This window comes from Zosterops lateralis (assembly GCF_965231275.1).
Source record: "Zosterops lateralis genome assembly, chromosome: 10".
NCBI lineage: Eukaryota > Metazoa > Chordata > Aves > Passeriformes > Zosteropidae > Zosterops > Zosterops lateralis.
Genome location: NC_139770.1, coordinates 6,011,843 through 6,032,482, shown reverse-complemented (window position 1 = coordinate 6,032,482; position 20,640 = coordinate 6,011,843). Strand labels below are relative to the sequence as shown.

The 20,640-nt window shown below is 39.3% G+C and overlaps 1 protein-coding gene across 7 annotated transcripts in view; it reads right to left on the bottom strand.

Moving 5' to 3' along the window:
- NAALADL2 (N-acetylated alpha-linked acidic dipeptidase like 2) overlaps positions 1-20,640 on the bottom strand; it is a 423,667-nt gene that overhangs the window by 20,476 nt on the left and 382,551 nt on the right. For all 7 annotated transcript variants that reach the window (XM_083868730.1, XM_083868733.1, XM_083868731.1 and 4 more), the window contains 2 exons: positions 10,150-10,243; positions 2,492-2,690 (listed from right to left, as the gene is read on the bottom strand). In XM_083868730.1, the coding sequence (XP_083724856.1) occupies positions 2,492-2,690; positions 10,150-10,243 (293 nt within the window). The remainder of the gene's footprint in view (positions 1-2,491; positions 2,691-10,149; positions 10,244-20,640) is intronic.

Below are 20,640 nucleotides of genomic sequence, written 5' to 3'. Positions count from 1 at the left end.
AGAAGCACAGGAAGGTGGCAACACTCCTGCAATAAAGAAAAAATCCACCTTTCTTTTTAATTCAAGTTCTAGGACAGAAAACATAGTATAGAACCAGAGAGCTGTGAATTAGGACAAACACAAGGCTAAAAATGATGCCTAAAACTTCAGCAAATTTGTCAAGTGCTTTGATTGAGGTTGAGAATATGAGTCCAAATGGGTATACAGGAAGCAATCATTTTTTCATGAAGAATACGTCCTTTACTGTGCACACAAATTCTTCCTTCAGAAGGCTGTAAATTACAGTATTTATGGAATCTTAATGATCTAAACACAGTTGGAGCCTGAAGGTCAAGGCTGCAAACTGCATCCTAAATTTCTGTTTACAGATGAAGCACAGTATTTATTGCTGTACTGCTTGTGCTGCTGTAGTTAAAGGGCTGCCAGCATTTCCATTATAAACCACTATTTCAGGGGTTTATAACTTGCCTATCAATCTCCTGACTGGGATGAAACATGGCATACAAGGTCCTGGCTGTGAGACTGATTTTTTTTGTTTGTTTTCTTTACCAAATGACAAAAAGAATAAGCTTAAAAGTTTTACAAGCAAACAAAAAAAAGTGCATCAGGTTTTTCAAGCATTTCTAATGTTCTCGGGACACAACTGTAGCTTCAGAAAACAAAACACATTCACAAAACTTTGGCTAACAGAAGGACTTTCAATCCCTAAAAAATGAAAAATAATCTAAACAAGACTTATATCTAAATGCTTTTTATTTTTTTTTTAATTAAAGTACTTCAGATTTTAAATGGCAGCAAAGGACATCAGCAATCTAAGAGTGTCCTTGATTCTGTTTATCTGTGTAGATTTACTATTAAAGGTAACAATTACACACCTTGGCACTGTACGAAGGTTGCATTCCTTTTAAATGAACATCTAAATGATTATACACAAGGTGTCCTTTACTGTTGTATATTCTAGATGATGTCAGGTAAAATTATTCAGAGTGAAGTCAAAGCCAATGTTTTCTCCTACACTTTGAAATCTCGTACTGTTAAATCTTGTATCAAATTTAATTAAATTGGAGGGCAACAAGTACAACATTTTCACTTCCACAGTGTGTACTTTGCCAGTGTGAATGTACTTTTGCTCTGTACTAAATACTGTGGAGAGCAGGTGAAAAATTTGTTACATTATGTTTGCATATCTAGTAATTACATTTTGGCAAATAACAAACAATAATGCAAGCACTGCAAGAATTGAAATATTAGAAGACCTCAAAAACCCTTTCCTTATAATCCTAAATTTTGATATAATTTATTTTTACAAATGAAGAATGGGGCCAGATCCAACAATACTGAATGTTACTGTTGCAATGCAACACGTACATATTACATAATTATTAAACAGTTTTAGGGCTCCTTTGCAACACCATACCAGTTCAGACAAGACAGCACTGCTAAACCTGGAATATTAGACTTTCTCTAATCCCATTTTGGCTTATTTCTTTATGTTATAAATCCAGTCACAGAAAATTAGTGAATTAGCCCCTCCCCAAATGTGATTATTCTATTTTCTTTATTACAGCTGTAGGGCTTTTATTCACAGACACTTCTGAGTTACCCATAACCACCCTGCTTTTTTTTTCCCCCCTTTGCTTTTGTTAAAAGATGACTGCATTTGTTTTACACCATTGCTAATAACTGGAAGAATCCCTCCTGTGGCTGGAACTTTCTGCTTTCCTTCCCCACCTCTACCACCTGTCTGTTTGATGTCCACTCCACACCTTCACTTGCGTGAGACGTTGGATAATTTTTCCCATCAACAGAAATCAAAGCAGAGTTTTGCTGCTTTAGCTGGTTCTGGTGAGAGTCAGAGACCTGCAGACTTCTTAGAAAGTAAAAGATGGGATGACGACGACATCTTAAAACCAACCTGGGTAGTGCAGCTGAATACATATCAGAGAATAATTCCAAGCAGAGACAAGATGTTATGAGCAGTGACTGACTCAGGCCTCCTCATTAACTGGAATGTACTGCCTTTAACTCTCTGAAATGCATCCAAGAACGCTGCTATATAATTAAATATGTTAAATAATGCCACCGAGTATCTTGTACGATTCTGAATCTTCAATGAACTGTACAAAGTTTTAAATAAAATATAGGTGGAGCCTGTCAAGCAGTGTTAGACTTCAAAATATTTTTCCTTTTCTTCTGAAAGCTTCCTGTAGGGTGTGACACGTGTTTCTGCCACGCTGCCTGGGCTGCCATCACACCGTACGTCTTGTTAGCAGCAATGTCATGACAGAAGTGCTACAGTGCTGCATTCTAATGACCCCTTGCTTTGTAATGAATTAACGTTTTCTGCGGAAAGGATGTGATAGGAAAAAAAATAGCTTTAATTTTGGGTACTCACTGAGGTTTTTCTTTTTAAAGGCAGTTCTGCAAACCAAGCAGCGGCGAACACCATTTCAGCTCAGCTGCAGAAAGTGTAAAACACTGTGTGCCATACCTGTAAAGTCCTGGAGGAGCCTGATGAACCAGGAAGCTTTTCTCCAAGCCTTGCAGCACGTCATTGAGCATCCTGACCCTGACAGGGGCTCTCTCCTGGGGGTCATTGGCCGGGCGCATCTCGTCCGACTGGAGCAGCTCCGCCGTGTCCCTCAGACGTGCTGCCACTGCCAGCAGCTGGGGGAGGCCTGCCTCATCACCTGGGGACAGGGACAGCAGGACAGTCACCAGTGATTCACACACCACTCATTGCTCTTGCTTCCAAGTCAAAATTAATAGCCCAATTAAAAGCTGAGCCTCTTCTTCCCCTGTGAGCAGCACGGAACGGGTCAAGGGAAGCCATAGATCACTCTGTGTAACCTCTGATCTGTTTCTCAAAGATCAATTTGGGCTCTGGTGCTTTAAGATCTAATAAGCTGTGAGGAATGATTTTTGGGGTACAGCTTGAAATGTGGCATTGGAAAAACAGGCATCCAGGAAGCAATGGTTATAAATCAAGAACTACAGCGTTTCCTTCTGAGACTGAATTTATTCAATGCCATTTGATGCTGTTGCTTTTGAGTCTGAAAGCCTGTGCTTGGATTCCATAATGATTGCACTATAGGATATTGTAAAATGCAGAGTTTAATTGAATTTGATTCATCATTTTAGAATCTCAGAGGTTAACAGCAATTGTGGAGGTTATGTGAAATTGCTCCTCTTAATCACTTAAGTCATATGTCAATGAGCCAACTTTAATTGATATCCTAATGCATATTCTAATCCAGTCAATATTATCAAAACTTTTTAAACTTGGAGTGTTAACTATTGCTTTGTTAGCAACCCCACTCAGACAGCAAGAGAATAGAAACTTGCAGCACCTTGGAGCACACCACAATTTCAGTATTTCCTTGTCCATAGTGCAGAAAGAGAAATGTGAATTGGAGCATTGTGAATGTGCAGCCTCCTCCCACCTGCAGTGCAGGTGAAGAGTGTGGCCTCCTTTCCCAGTGTGTGTTTCATCTCTACAAGCACATGGAGAGAGAAAGCAGAGCCTGAACCTGATAGAAAGTCAAAAGCAGTATCAGTCAGCACAAACATTTCCAGGATGCAGACATTTTTTTTTAAGGCCAAGATTCACTTCGCCTATTGACAAGAAATCCAACTATCCTTAGATCTTTCAAATAATCCTTAATCAACATAAACCATGCAGCTCTAGGAGCTGTTTCACCTCTACATGAATGTGCAAACCTCAGAGAGTTCTGTACCTTAGTGACTGAGATAATTAAGCCAAGAAAGTGGTCATGGACTCAAGTTCAATGAATTTTCAACTTCTTTGTCTAAGATACACGTGGAAAAATCACAAATAGTAATTGGGGAACATTGACATGGTTTAACCTCAGCTGGCAAGCAAGTGCCATGCAGCTGCTCACTCATACACACTGGCTTCTCTGATGGAATGAGGAGAAGAAATTGAAAGTTAAAACCAATGGGTTGAGATTAGAAGAGTTTAATAATTGATATATAATTATGGTGATCATAACAACAATAGTAACAATACAGCATCAAAAAGGGAGAAAACCAAAGGAGAGACCTAAAGCCCAAGACAGACAAGTGATGAGTGATTTTATTGGGCTGACCATGTTCAGCCTGGCCCCAGCAGCAATCAGCCTCCTTGGCCACCTCAGTTTATTTAAAGTGAGCATGATGTTCTCTGGTATGAAATACCCCTTTGGCCAGTTCAGGTCACCTGTCCTGGCCATGCTCCCTCCCAGCTTCCTTTAACTCCTCTCAGGCAAAACATGGGAAACTGGAAAGTCCTCAGGGTGAGAGCACTACTCAGCAACAACTGAAACATCAGTGAGTTACCAACCTTCATCTCATCCTAAATCAAAAATCTTACTGGGAATAAAATTAACTCTATTCTAGTTAAAACCAGGACAAACACCAACCCATTTCTCAAATTATTCATGGCTGGAGTCTGAAAGGTGAGCACATAATAGGAATGGAAAAGCAAACAGGCCTAACTAAGAAATCCAAAGAAATACCTGAATATAACATATTCTCCCTCTCATATGTAAAAAGGGATTTGCTATTGGATACATTCCAGGAAAGGAAAAGGAGTTCAGAGATCCCATACACTCCTGTCATTCAGCTGAGTAGCACATTCCAATCATGCAAAACATGAAATGATCCAGAATACACAGAGAGACAAGATGCTGGTGTGAGAGAAACTGCCAGATTTCCTGAGGTACCAAGATGAATTTCAACAATGAACAGAAGCTCCTTGGGGGAACAGGAGTGAGAGAAGATGGTTTATGTCTGCCCTGGTTTGGGACAAGGTTCCTTTGCTAATGACACTTGACCAATGCACGTTTCCTTAAACAGAATGGATATCAGGGTGCTGGTATATTGATATAAAGGGTTGGTATCTCTCTGAGTCTGCAGTAATTGAAATTCTGATCAAGTTAGGCTGATGCCTCAGAAAAATATTCTTCAAGCTTATAAGCTTGCTACATTTAAGATATTTGAAAATATCATTATCCTCAATTTTCAAATCTCTGGCAAACATTCTGTTCAGCTGAAGAACTTCCCATTCCCACGTATATAATGCAGGCAATGTGCATACCTTACCCAGCTGGGACTTGTGTCCATATGGAAATGTTTAAATTCACATTCACAGAGAGAATCCTTTGGTTTCAGCAAAGCACTTCGTATTCCAAATAACATAAAACTTTTACAGTTTTTATACTGAATCTTATATAAACAATTGCAAATGTCAGCTTTGCCTTTTCAATAGGGAAGGTGAGATAAAGGGAAAATCCATCTTTCTGTATTTGGAAATGAAGCCAACCAGGCCATCCTTTTAAACATAAAAAATCCTGTAAATGCTCTCACTTGTTCTCCACATCCCTTAAACCAGCTCTTTGTTTTACACTCTAAACCAGCACTTGTTAGAAAACACAAACCAAGGCCCTTTTTTAATGCTTCAGTACAAAACCTGCAAGTAATTGCAGTGTTACCTCAACCAACTAAGGACATCACAACACACTGAACTGCACCACCAAGGGAAACTGATTTATGCTTTTCTCAGGCTGAGGAGAAGGGAATGGAAGGGCAAATGATTCCTCAAGAAAACCCTGCATTAACTAATAATGTCTTAAGCACCTTGTGATGCTTTTACAGAGAAAATCAAGCACAAATGTTACCTTGTTTTAGAGGAAACAATGCCACATTATTATATTTTGTATTCTTTGTCCTTTTGTCTCCAGTGTGAATCATGATGAATCATCTAAGCTAGTTGTTTAGTTGCTATATAAATAAAATTGCAAATACAGGAAAGTGACTCGAGAGCATGTGCACTCTTGATCAGGGAATTACACTGTTGAATTTCATTGCATTTGCTAAATGTAACTGAATCCAATTCAGAAACAAGTTACACCAAACAGATATTTTTACAGACACCAAATACAATAGCCTTTCCCTGCGTAACTGATTGTTCTTATGAAAAGCACGGCTAGAGATTTAACATTTTAAAATTGTGTTTGTGCCCTCTGTTATTAAAGTACCTGCCTACAAGTACTTATAGGAAAGGGAGCACAGACAAATCAGCATTTTAAGGCATGATAATTGCTTACCATATATGTGAACATATGTTTCCATGTAACAGAGAAGGGAAATTGCTTCAGGTTTTGATTAGCTTGCAAATTCTGAATCAACTATGATTTGCTGCTGTATTCACTAGGAGAATTTTTCATGCTCTGCAAAATAGGATAAGCAGACCTGGCAGTAGAAAATCTGAATGGGAAAGCTTTGTAGGAAGCACCCTAAAGGGGCAGAAACACAAATCCACAGACATCCTTAGTGCAAAGAATATGTTGCCATCAGCTTCAATTTTGCCACCATGACTGCTATGGCCCAAATAAACTAATCTGGTGTTGCCCCCAGTCTTTTTTCAAAGAAGTTATGTTAAAGAGGAATGTTGTGACATTTACTATGTGCATGTCAATACAGGAGCCTGGAGAAGAGCAGGCTCCAGGGAGACTTTATTGTGCTTTTTCAATACTGAAAGGGGCCTTTTATATTAAAATTTGGGATAAATTTTTGAATTAGGACAAGGGGCAAGGGTTTTATACCAAAAGATTAGATTTAGACTAGGTGTTAGGATGAGATTTTTTACAATGAGGATGGTGGAACACTGGGTTGCCCAAGGAGGTGGTGGATACAAACATTGAGTGCCAGGCTGGATGAGGCTCTGAGCATCTTGATCTACTGGAAGATTTCCCTGCTCACTGCATTGGACTAGAGACCTTTAAATGTCCCTTCCAACCCAAACCACTCTACAATCCTATGAAGTTATCAATGACTTTGTACAGAGCTGCTGAAACTCACGGCCTACTAACACAGAATAGATGCTAATCCTTGCCCTTCAGAACTGAACACTTGTCCATGGAAAATGCATTTTCCATAACTGTTTTTAAAGGCTGAAGAAAGGTACTAATGCATAATAACCTTGAATGGATACTGAAGACAAGATGCTCAGTGTCTCATGACAAAAGAGATATTTCTGTCTTATATACAGATTTGCTGCATTTTTCACCTCTGCTGCAGTGAAGAATAAAGGGTGGGAACAGTAAAGAATGAAATTTTCTGAACATTACAGACAGGAGGAGAGAATAACTCTGAAAAGCACCCAAAATGATCAGGGAAATACAGTCAAGCAGGTAAAATGATGCCAAGATGAAGAGCAGCAGATAGCTGTGGGCAATGAGCATGCAGCCATCAAATAAATGAGAGAGATATGTTTCTCCATTGATTTTTTTAAGGATAGAGATTTTAGCCTGATGTTTTGAAATGTATGGGTAGAGACAGGGTGGAAAGTCACACAGACTTCCCTGGGAACGACTTATTGCAAATCAGATTATTTTAAACTTCTGCTAGTGCTGCCTACTATTATCACCCCAAGTACTTCAGCTGCTGTAACATCTGTAAAACATCCATTCTGGGGAGGAGAAAGGGATAGGGAGCCACACACAGCTGACACTGCGTCAGCCAAAGAGCTTTAAATCACAGCTCCTGCACTTCTGGAAAACCAGAATATCTCATCCACCCTTAATTTGTCTCCATAAGCCTCTCCCTCTCAGCCAGTGCCTATCAGAGATGTGCAGAATTTGCTCCAGCAGCCTGTGCTGAGCCACAAGTGGGGATCTCACGTCACCTGCCTGGAGCTGCACAGCCACAACTCACAGCTGGGGCACAGACACCAATTCTGAAAGGTCTGCATGAGTCTGAGTGAGGCAAAAATAAATGATATCAGCTGCTACAGCACCCAAGTGAGGGACACCACCAACTTGGCTGAGTTTAGTTTTGTAAACTGGGTGGCTGAACTTGTTATTGCTGGAACAGTCAGGTCCAAAGGTAGAGAAATGCTTTTAATCCTGATGAGATGCCTGAGAATCTCCATCATCAACCCCTGAACCTTGCTGTAACATCCACTAGATTCTAAATACAGGCTACAGGGAGCACAGTGCTAAGAGCTTTCAGCAGAAAATACAAATATGCTTTGGATAGAAATGCTTGTATACATACAAAACACTTCTATACGAATGACTGCACATTTTTACTTGCATATATATACACAACACACTTCTACAGGAGGGCTTAAAAGCACTGCTTGTATCATTCACACACCAGATTTGACATCTTGTCTGCACCCTTCCTCAAGAGATAAATTGGATTTTCATAGGATACAAGGTCTATTCATGTATTTGGTTCAAGTTAAAATGGGACTCGATTTTAAATGTATGGAAGGCACAAATCCCACACAACTGCAAGGTGTAGCTACAGAGAATATTCTAAGCAGTCACTTATTTCTGAATTTGTCTAAAATATCACATCTGTGAGTAGACAGGCAACAGCCTGACTAGCCCTGGGGACCTGGATTTCAGTCTTGGAACCCCCATTTCCCATCATTTATGACCACAAGGTTTCCTGTTAAACATCAGACCATCAGCAGAGGCAGAAAAAGAAATCTCTCCAACCCCAATCCTTCCTTTCAGATAGACTCAAAACAGTGGTTTGTTTCCAAGAGTTCTGGTGTGTGCAAGGGGAGAGAACACAAGTCCCTGAACAGCCTCTCCCCATCTTTCTGAGGAACAGGCCAGAGCCATATGAACGTGTTGGGGATGACAAAACTTGCCATCCACACTATCCTGAATGTAAGAAATGGTCTGTGAAGTGCTGAGTAATTTCCCAGGGAATTTAGCACAGCTAATTGTACAGACACCCACCACATTACAGTGTTAAATCCTTTAGAAATGTAAATAAATGCAGTATTAACAAGTATCAAGGTATACACAACCTTTCATGAGTACATCCAGGAGATTGCGAACAGACTCAAATATTTACACAGAATTTAACTTGAAGCGTGTGAGAAACTCCAATGGGCAATAAAATCTGTGTTCAAGGAATTGGCTGAACCAGATCCCAGAGGCACAAAATTAAGCCTAATGAACAAATATTTTACATGTCATGCAGATTCACCTTCACCTTTTCTCCCTTTACTGTTTCCATCGAGTTGAAGAAGAAAACAGCTTGCTAAGACATTCCAACTATGAACTGGAAAGTTTGGACAACATAAAATCTTTTGAAGAATGAGTAAATGCATGAGCCACATAAAGTACAACTTCTCATTTAAGTAACTGAAAAAGGACCATTGTCTTAATGTTTTTCAAAATGAAAATAAACTGTTCTTTTATACAAGTCAGAGACAAACAAGACATGAAAGCCATGAGAAAAATCATTAAACAAAACTCCAAAGTGAACAACTGGGAGAAAATTTACCCTGCTGGCCCTACAGCCTAGGAAATTATTTTCTCTCCCCTGAAATGGTAGAGATAAATGATCTAATTGAAGTTAGAGAAAAAAAAAGTCAGTTTAAATCAACATTTCCTGTTACTCAAAATAAAGAAAGAGGAAGAACAATAGAAGATATCTCATGTTCAGTTGAAGGAATACCAGCTGAGCCACACTTTTCACTTGATGATCATCCCCTGCTGTGTTTAGGCTGAACTAAACCAATGTTTATGTGGCACAACAGAGCTAAAATTACTTGTCTCTTTAGATGCTCACTGATTCCAGACCAATACTTGCCTACTGACTCCTACGTCTGCAGAATGATGGATGGCAAAGATTAAAGAAAAGGTATCATACTTCTATGAGTATGTGTTACAGAAAAGTGGTGCTTTATAGTGTAGGGAGTGAATGAAATGCAGGGGCAGCACCTCAAGATTGCAAAAAGTCTTTACGTTTGAGATACAATCTTACAATCTGCTGAAGGATATGTGAAGTTTGGGTGTGATTTTATAGAACTTACTTCCCTATTTAACAGATCAACTTGAGAGTTTCATAAACCTGCAAGTAGAAATATTTTTCAAAGGCCTTAGGACACAACAGGTAACCTGTATTGCTTAATTGACAAAGTAACATCAGAATAATTCTGAAAACTTTATGGCTTTCTTTAGCAACAAAAACTGCATTGTATTCAGCGTTATACAATGACCCTATTTAACTAGCAAACCCACTGCCTATTATTCAAGTATTTAAAATATATATCAGGGGTTAGAAGGTTCCTTCCCCCCCCGTTTTAAAGGATAACAATATTCCTCTAATGAAAGTTACCTTTCAGACTGTTCTGGACTTCCAAGGCGACGTCGAGGGCATTAAATGGCAAAACTGGATCAGCAGCAATTTGCAAAGTCACTTGTCCTGTCAGCTGAAAAATACAAAAACACCCCAAACCCAGTCAAATCATTTCCAGCAGATTAAATAGCCAGAACTTCTTTTGGAATAGCACATGTTTTCATTACATTGGATTTTCAGGGAAATGTGATTAAAGCATATATTTATGAAAAGGAATATGGCCCTTTCTATACAACATTAAAAAATGTTCAGAGAATAATATTTATGGCCACACACATTAATTCTGTGCAGTGTGTCTTCTCAGGACCCAGGATGCTGCAGGATTCCCTGAAGGACCTTTTTGCTTTGTTTTCAAATAAAATATCTCAATACTCTAAACATGGGAATGAAGTTTACAGTTTTACTTAGCTCTCTGGTCTCAGCTATCGGATTTTTGAGAGTTTTCACAACTAAAATAAATCACCACAGACATTAATGATCAGAAGATGAAGCCTAGGGCTAAATGCAAGCTGACCTGCAAACCCACTGCCTTTTGAAGTGTTATGTGACAACTTGAGGCACGCGGATGTACAACTTCCAGACTGGATAAAACACTGGTTTTCTCTCAGGAACTCAGGGAAAGAAATTCCCCAAAGAGAACTCTCAGCCCACTCCAGACTAGACGTCAGCACCTGTCACAAAAACTCAATGGCATGAATGCTTCTTTTTTGAACAGTTCACAGATAAGGCAGGGGCTGAGTGGCCTGAGAGCTTTTTTCTGCTTACAGAAGGTCAGTTCTCCAGCTGGAGGCTTAGACATGCTAGAGGGGCTGTGTATAGAAATACATCTTCCTGCTGAACTACACCTAGCTGTGATTAAACAGAGGATTTCAGTCCCCAGGCTGCCAAGTCCATCACTGTTCATGGGAGCTATAAAAACACACTGACAAAAACATGCAAGAAACTTTCATTCATCTTCTTCATATCTTGATATTGCAAAAAGGGAAAAAAATACCTGTAAGGCTGTGCTCTAAAATGGAATGGTGGCTGCAGGTGATGGTGACTGTGTTGATAAAAATGTGGACTGAATAGAATCGTACTGTACAATCCTTCCCAAGGTGTTGGGGGAGCAAGAATAATATCTATCCTTCAAAAGCAATATGACAGTTCCTGTGCCAAAAGTAGCATTTTAATTTTACAATAGAAAGTAGCAGGAAAAGACAACACGCTTCAGTAATATTAAAAACAACAGCAGAGCAATTGAAAAGGAAAACCATCTCCCAGGAAAGTGGACAAAAGCAGGGTAATATCAGAAATACAAGTTTCCTGGAGAAAGATTAATAGAACCTCATGAAATTTGTCAGAAAGCAGAGAAGAAATGAGCTGGCCACAGACTGGTTTGGGTACAGAGACTGAGGGAACACGCTGTATATCAGAGTGCAGCCCACACCTGAGCACAGGTGTGCTGTGCAGGTATGGACATTTACCTCCAGAGAAAACAATATCACAGAAGGCATGAAGGAAAAAAAACACTCTACCTTATTTAGACAGAGAAAACATGGGGAAGAATAATGTTGTGTCAGGCCATTATCAGGAAAAACAAAGAACAAAGAGTGAACCCAAAGATAAAAAATACTATGTCTGGACAGCTGTGTGAAGTATTACACAGTAACTTGTCATGAAGAAACTTCCCAATTCCTCAGTCCATCAATGCTCAAAGGCTATTACATTATCTATCAGTGATTATACACAAAAAGTGTCTGGAAAGCACTAAGAAACAAAGGTCTCAGAGATACCAGAGAGGTATAATGGAAAGACAAAAAAAAAAGGAAATGTTAAGGCAAACTAAAACCTGTACAAGACTGTACCTAAACCAGGTCCATATAATCCAGCCATAAACAACAGTAAAAAATCTGATTCTAAATATCCAAATGTCACACAAAATCCTTCCATGCCCTGCACGGAACTCGTGCAAGATTTACTGCCCAGAACAGGAGTTCCCTGTGACAACTCTATGAGTTGCTACAGATAAACACCTGTGACACTGAAATAACATCCTAATAAAAAGCAGGTATTCCACATGGACCCCACACCCACTGAACCCCAGGACAGCACCAGAGCACACCAAACACTTACAATTCTTCCTTGACAGCTCATTTCTGCTAAAACTCTCACTAAATGGTAATACAAATTCATATTCATAGGTACTTTAGGAAGGGACATCAACAGTTACATGATGTTGCTGATACTTTACAATCTGTTTACCACAATGTTTAAGAATACAAAAGCAAGGAAAAAATGCTTCTTTTGTGACGCAGGAAAAGGGGGGGATTTAAAGAGGACAATACCCTACTAAATAACTTTCCTTTTCATCATTATCTCCTGCAGAATCTGGCTTCCTTTTTCAAAAAAATTCTTTCCTTATTTCTGTTTCTTCCAAGGCATTTTAGTTTGCTTTCAACTAGGGCAGACCAATTCTGTTTTCTTTTTCCTACTTAAATAAAGTGATACCATCCAAAACTTTTGACTGACTGAAGCACTTTTAGAGATTTTATAGTCTCTGTCTAACAGTGCAGACACCTGTGTGTTAGCAAACAGGTACCAGTGGTGTTTATTAAATCACGTTCTTTGTGGGCTAATCTGGAAGGAATCAATCATGTAAAGGAAAGCTCAGAGCATTGATCTGAACAGAGTAAGTAATAATGCTGCAGAAGCATACATCAAACCCACATAAAGCAGCAAGACAGGAAAGGCTACTGATTTCTTATTTATAGTCTTATTTTTGGATATGCCATTCCCCTGAGCGCAACACTGAATATACATGGAAAATAAAGACAAGCCTCGGCCCCCTTTTCCCAGGTGAAAAATGCATCAGGACTGACTTCTGAATTATTAAATGCAAGAATAATTTGGCAAAGAGTAAAGACAACGATTTTCTCATGAAGTGAAAAGCTAAAGCAGCATGATTGATTCTATTCCCCCACTGAAGTGGTTAAAACACTAATGACAACTTCTCAAATAGCATTTATATACAACACACACACAATACACACAATAAAGCATTTATACACAACACACACACAATACACACAACAATTGATGTAACATATACACAATTATCAAGTCCTAGAGTTCAAATGCTAATTCATCCCAAAATGATTTCCTTATTTTAAAAAGAAAAAATAATGACTAACACTTCCACTGCACTTGGCTGTGGAAAAGGGGCTTTTTGCTAAATGAAAATTTATTTGACAAACTTCCCTTTACTTTGAAAATACGTATTAATATAAAATGTAACAATAATTATAGAGTTATACTGTATTTGTTCTCTCTGAGGGTGGTGAGGCCCTGGCACAGGCTGCCCAGAGAAGCTGTGGCTGCTCCATCCCTGGCAGTGTCCAAGGCCAGGGTGGATTTGGCTTGGAGTAACCTGGGACAGTGGAAGGTGTCCCCGCCCATGGCAAAGATCTAAGATGAGTTTTAAGGTCCCTTCCAACTCAAACCATTCTGTGATTTTCTAGGCATACTGCAAAACAAATCTGAATATTTAAAATAGGTTTATACCAAAGCAATATTATTTCAAGGTCTTTTACCTTAAGGCATAAACATCTTTGTAGGAAGGAAATTACTGCTGGCTCTGCCTTTGCTTCTCTGACACTGTGTGGATCCCAAAAGATAAAAAGAAAAACCACAAACTTTTAAAAAATGCTGGTTTTAAGGCTGATTGGATGATCCAGTATCACGTGACATTTCCAAATGATGTTGTAGGTTCTTTTCCGGAGTTTTACAAACTATTCCTTCAGGAACTATGTATTCTTACAATTCTACCTATCTGTGAGCCTAATTTGACTACAAAAGCTGATTTTTCAGGAACATCAGGTGGATCCACAACACTTTCTAAAGGTCTGTGACATAAAAAATCTAACTGGATTAAACACAAACACAATATGTTCCTCTATGTAAATTATAAATATATGCTGCAATCTCGACACAAAGAATGACACTCACTCAACAGATTGAGAAGTGAGGAGAGCTAGAGAGAGTTTATTACGATTTGGGGTTTAAATAGGGTTTGGAATTTGATCAAGAATTGGTGGATGAGAGGACCACCTCTCTGACCCCATTGGTCAACTCACAAGTCCATCACTTTGTCCTTCCTCCTGGAAAGGAATACCTTGTTTACCAAACATCAGTCTTTGTTTATTTTTAAATAGTGAGAAAGCTCCAGTAGAATGAGAAACAATCAGAAGGCTGAAAAATCAGGGCAAGAAATATACTTTACCATTTTAGCAGTTTTACAATGTAAATGAGGAAATGAAATTAAGTGGAGTTTGGGGGAGGATTCATCACAGGTTTGGTTGGGTTTTTTTGTATGTCACACCTGTTTTCTCAGGGAGTTAAACTCAGTGTTCAAGACAACTTTCCTCCTCCTTTGAAACATTCAAGCTGCCTACTAGCAACATAAAGCTTGTCTACTGGCATACAAATTAAATTTATTTATTTTTAAAAAATATGAATACTTTAAGGCCAGGCTAGATAAATGTGCAAGGCTCTTACACAGATTCAGTTTTGCTTTGGGGACAATGCTGTTACTGAGCCTGCCTTGCAGGGACAATGCCTCAAGAGCTGTCTGGTTTTACTGACAAGGCAGGCACAGCCTCCCCATCCTCCTCTCTGCCCCAGCAGCAGAAACTTGCAAGATGAATAAAATTAAAACACATTTAGTGGATATGAAGAGATGAAAATATTATGCGTGAGAGAGATCAATCTGCTAGAATAAACATCAGCACAAAGTGTGCAGGCAGTTTCTTTAACACAGAAGTTTACACGCCAGTCTTGGAGGGTTTTTTAGGTGTTTTTTGTTTAGTGAAATTTGAAATGGTGCCAGCCTGTGCTATGCAAACCTCAGTGGGTGGAAGTGCTGAGCCTTTAGGACATTTTTAGTTACGTTTGGAGTGTTAAAAATCTAAACAGACATCTCAGATCTCTTCATATGCCAAGTTACAAACAAGATAACTTTAAAAAATCAGGTAAACTGCCATGTTTATCCTTCTGTAAACACTGTCTTCAGCAGTGCCACACTCCAGCTTTACCTGCTGGGAAGAATTAGGCTCAGCTACTTGAAACCTGAGTTTTACAGCAACAACTCCTTTGAATTTCAAGCCCTACACCTCTGCAACGTACTTCTAAAATTTTATTCTGTGCATGTTAACAACACTTTACTGGCATCTGTGCACTTCTAGAGGAAAGCAGCACACACAGGGCAGCTAATCCAGCAAAATCAGGACAAACCATGTGGAGAGGAGAGGTGATGTAACATGGTTGTGTGGTGGACCTGTGCAGATTCTCATCTCCAGACTCAACATCCTCCTGTCCCTAAGACTGCCCACTACAGACCCAAAAAACCCTGGGCACTGAGCAGCTCTGAGCCTCAACTTCTTTTGATAGCAGCATTTTTTTATTTTTTTTTTCCATAATGTTTGCCCCACACCTGGCACCTCTGCCTTCATACATTACCCCTGGGGCTCATGGATGAGGAAAGAACATGGCAAAGTTCTGTGCTGTTTAGGGGGATCAATAACACTGTGATGAAAATAACACTTTTTTTCTTCTTTTCCCTTCCCTAAGGTGAGTGGAAAGGTTTAACTTTTGTGACTGGCTGTTGCAATTTCTAATCTCAGGTTTGAAGAGTTCTTTTGCATCAAGGGTCTCTCTTCCCACACATTCTGATGAGCAGAGTGACCTGCTGAGAACTTCTGACATTAAACCAATTATAAACAACAGCTTCAGCCTCCACACCCATGTAAATAAGGAATGAACATCTGCATATATTAACATCTCCTCTCACAACCACAGTTTTAGTAATCTCAAATGTTAAAATAATCAGCCTTCCTCACCTTCTCATCACGTCAAAATTGAAAAATTGAAGAAATATTTTTTATCAATACAGGCAAATTTCATGAAGATGCTTTCTTCTGGTTCCCCCTATCCACTTGACTTCCTTAATGTTATCAGACTTCTTTAATTAAACATGAGAAGTTGAGTCTATTTAAATGAAATCTGTGATTCCCTGGCAATAACAATTTCAGCACCTAGTGTTACCAGATGAATAGCAGCAGTCGTGAGACTCATCATAAATTAAGGAGCATTTTAAATAGTGGGATCTCAATTTACGGTGGAAAAATTTCTTGCAGAATCAGTCTACACAGCAAGTTTTTTATATTCATCACCTTTCAAAAAAGTTAACTGGTTCACACAAGAAAAATCAGAGGCAGGAGCATGAAAAAACAACCAGTTCTTTGATCCTTTATCTTTCTGAAAACCACATTCCCATGATTAGGCAAAAAAATAGAAATCTGGCCACAATCATGTTTGTTTTTGCATTTAAGCTGTCAAAAATTCCAAAATTAAATTTCTTAAATATTCAGTAATACCTTGTGTTTGGGGTGGTTTTTTTGTTTGGGATTTTTTTTGGTTGTTGGGTTTTGTTTTCCCCCTTACTGAGATCTACCTTGGCACCAGGGGATGTATTCACACCACAGATCAAATGATATTTTGGGGTATTAGACACTGAGTGGAACACGCTGTATTTTAGGACAGTAGAGGGCTCTCTGAGAAAGGACTGTGGAGAGTCTGTGCTGCAGGAGGTGAACCAGAGCACAGTAGTTCCTAAGAAATATCCATTTCTGAACAAGAAAAGTGTGAGGCCTTGCAAATATTAAATACTTTATTTCAACACACCTCGCCCCCAAATAATTTAATATTGTTTCATTTACTCTTAGCACAGAAAATATTGATTGGGAAATAAAAGTGATTGTGAATAAAACATGGACTTCCCCTCTCTTCAGGTATCCCGTGCACAGCAAGCAGCACTTGACTGTTTCTATTAGGGTGGAACACAGCACTCAGCACTAGGCATCCCCAAAATTACATATTAAGATAATCCAGAACTGTGGTAGCTTGGGCTGGCTCTGGAATACAGATCTCTATTTACATGATACACTATGTTTTCTACATGATTCATGATGAGGTTCTGATAAATTAAGGTCAAAAGTATTCTCTTAAGTGATTAATTTGCTTAAAATCTAATTTGTTGGCCACCTAGAGCACTTAGAGCAGTGAAAACACATTTTGTATGGGTTTCATTCAAAGCTGGGAGCGATCATCCATCCCACCACTTTCAGTTTCTCGCACAAAAAAGAAACTCCTACTTATCTCTGCTTTGCTTTTTGTGTACATGTAGAAATTACTGCTTTTCAGATGATATGTATAAGGATATGGAGATACATATTTTTTGTGTATCCAGATGCATTTCTGTGAATTTTCTAATATCATGGTGTGACTGATGGGGTTGTCCCAGGAGCTGGACTTTGATGATCCTTGTAGATCAGGATCCTTGTAGATCCCTTCCAATGCAGGATTTTATGAGATTCTATTAAAAACGTATTTTAAATTGCATTAATTTATGTTGAGGAATGATTTCCATGCTCTGGATTATAACTCCTTGGTATCATCCAGAGTTTCTTTCCACTCCTACCTTCCATCCACATCGTGCTGCTCCTCACACAGTCAGAGCCTGGCCCATTTTTGGCAGTTCTCATGCTCTTGTTACCGCAGGGGCAGAGAAGAGGGATGATTAACTCACTCCCAAGACAATGGCTTTATTGAGTTGGGCTTGGCACTGTGCTCATGAACCTGTGCTCAACCCAGTTTGTTTGGAGCCGAGGCAGAGCCACTTTCTGTCTGCACAGGGTTACTGCTCACACAGCAAGCCATGAAGTCAGCTGTGGAGCACATCAATGTAAACAGCAAAAATCCGAGATGATTTTCTAACCATCTATTTCATATTTATGCATGTCAAATTCTCTGGTATCTGCATGCAAGGACAGTGTTGAATTGAGTTCTAGAAGGGCCACTGGATTAAAACTTTAGGAAAAAGAGTCAGTCAGACTTTTCCCCAGCTTGTGTGGTTATGAGCATGCAAAAGGATGTAGCAGAATGGTCTTTGCAATTCTTGAGCTCTGGCTCAAGAATTATGGAGAATTTAAAAACTTTGCTCTAGAGTTAATTCTTTTGTACCTCCAGTGCCAAAGCCAGGTTGCTCTGGTTACCAGCTGCAGACTCTTGAGGGTGACAAATATTGAAAAGTTTGCTTTGAAACAGAATGATCTGCACACAGCATTCCCATAAACCCAGAAAACATCACTGCACAGGAAATGACCTCTTAGATTCTTTCATTCTCTGCCCCTCTTCAGGTGTGGGAGAGGAGAGGGAAGCAGTGCTGGATCCCTGTTAGAGAAGCAATGTTTGCTGCCTGGAGCTGGCCACAGGCAGTCCTGAGGTAACAGATTTAGCTATTGTTCTGGTACAAAGAGAAATATATAATGAGATATGAAGCGAAATTTATCTCCATGGATCAGAGTGAAAGATCTCCAATGACAATGATCATGCAGAGAAATGGCATCTTGGACAGATGTTAACTACCTTAAACCAAAACTACATAGCTTGCTTTTCGTTATTTGCATGTGTAATAAAGACATCTGCAGGGTAAAACATGCAGCTAGCTATCAGTGCACACGCTTGAGCACAAAAAAAGCACATTATTCTCTTGTTATAAAGGGAAGTTTGAAGTAAAGAAAGTAAAATCCTCTCAGAATAACAGACAAGAGGGGTCAGTGCAGATTCCTGTGGACTGGTATGAAAACACAAACCAGGCTGTGATTAAGAGCCTGGACATCACAATCTCCCATGCTACCAGACATCCTTCCCTGTGTTTGCTCCCAGTTAATGAGCACCATTCCCTTTCCCTGCCTTATTTGTGTGCTTAGGACACCAATCAGGATGTTGGCACAACCAGCCCTCCTTACTCACAGGATAATCGAAGCACAAGATGATGGGACTCAACGAGGTAATTGATAATTTTGTTAACAGTTGCCAGACAGTTGGCTGGGCCCTGCTGGTCTCGGAGCCTTCCAAGGCAGACAGTAATGACTTACAGATAAAAAAAGCAGCAGTCCAAGTCTGCATTTAATCACCCAGGTTCACAGGCACTCTACAGAAACAGATCAGCCCAGAAAACTCTATGCTGCCTTACTGCCCTAATTAATCAGAATATCTCCTCACCCGCTTCAAGATACATGCATGAACCAAGAGTCTTCCCAGACTGGAAGCAATCCCAGGATCACACATTCAAGGACATCCAAGGACTTCCCAAGTTTCTATTTGATCTGTGAAGCCACTTCTTCTGCTGCATCCACAGGACTCGGTCTGAAACTTGTGGCATTGTTAAAAACTAGATAATAGTCATCAGAGAAGTGTAATAATAAAGAAATCTGAAATAGGGAGCTTCAACCACAGCCTTCAGTTTAGACCTTGATATCATCTTTTTAATCACTCTCCTTTTACAGAAATGGATTTGATTTAATTGAACTCCAAATAAAAAGTCTCTAATCATACTTCATCAGCATGCAATTATTATTCAAGGGAAACCATATGTACTATTAAGCACTCTTAATTAAAATAATGCATATAATCTGCTTCAGCACCGAACAGTCATTCTCCTTGATGTTCATTATTATTTTTTCTTCCATTATTGTGACAATACATTTTTTTCCTACATTTCCTCATCTATCTCAATTTCATTTATACACTTTTTCAACATTAATGCTCACATATCAGGACACTGAGATGCATTAATATACCACCATCCTTAAATTTGGCATTGCATGACCTTCACAATGAGTCAGACCTGACTATGGAGATTGTGAGATGAGGATAAGGAAATGCTATTAGAAGAGCCTCAAACTACACTCTGTTTAGCTAAAATTTTATTTCTTCTAAGTGGCCATACTAAAAGAAGAATATATGCTAGGCAGCAGCCAGTCCTTAGACAGAATTTAGGGAGAACCAGGGACAATGAAAGAAAGAAACTGAATTTAGGAGTTGAAACACCTGAGGAAAATCATCCATGATGGATTAAGGAAATAGTTCCTTGAGGAACTTGTCAAACTTAGAAAGTCAATTCAGCAAACTCAACAGAATAAACATTATGGAAAGAATAATGACATTACATATTAAAGTCTCCCTTATTCTCTCAAACTCAGAAAAGCTGAGATATTCAATAGTTACACAGAAAAAAATATTGCTCTTTTCTCTCCTGCCACCTCTTGATGCAAAGGTACAACAAATTTTTTCCTCTTAGGTCACTCCAATCAGTCAGGATTGGAGCCCTGACAGTTCATTAAACACGACAGACTGGCCCTGGGGGAGAGACACCAGTGAACCACAGTGCTGAGGATCCCGGGGAAGCTGAAAATACATCACACTGCAGCACAGAGCTCATGGAATGATCCATCAACATTAAAAGGCACATTGTGCCTCAGGGGAGAATTCACTGGGGCTACCCCCAGACACCAACATTTGCTGCAACTTTCACAAAGAGGCTCCATTTCCTTCCCTGGCAATTCCTTTAGTTAGGCTTAGATTCTGCTC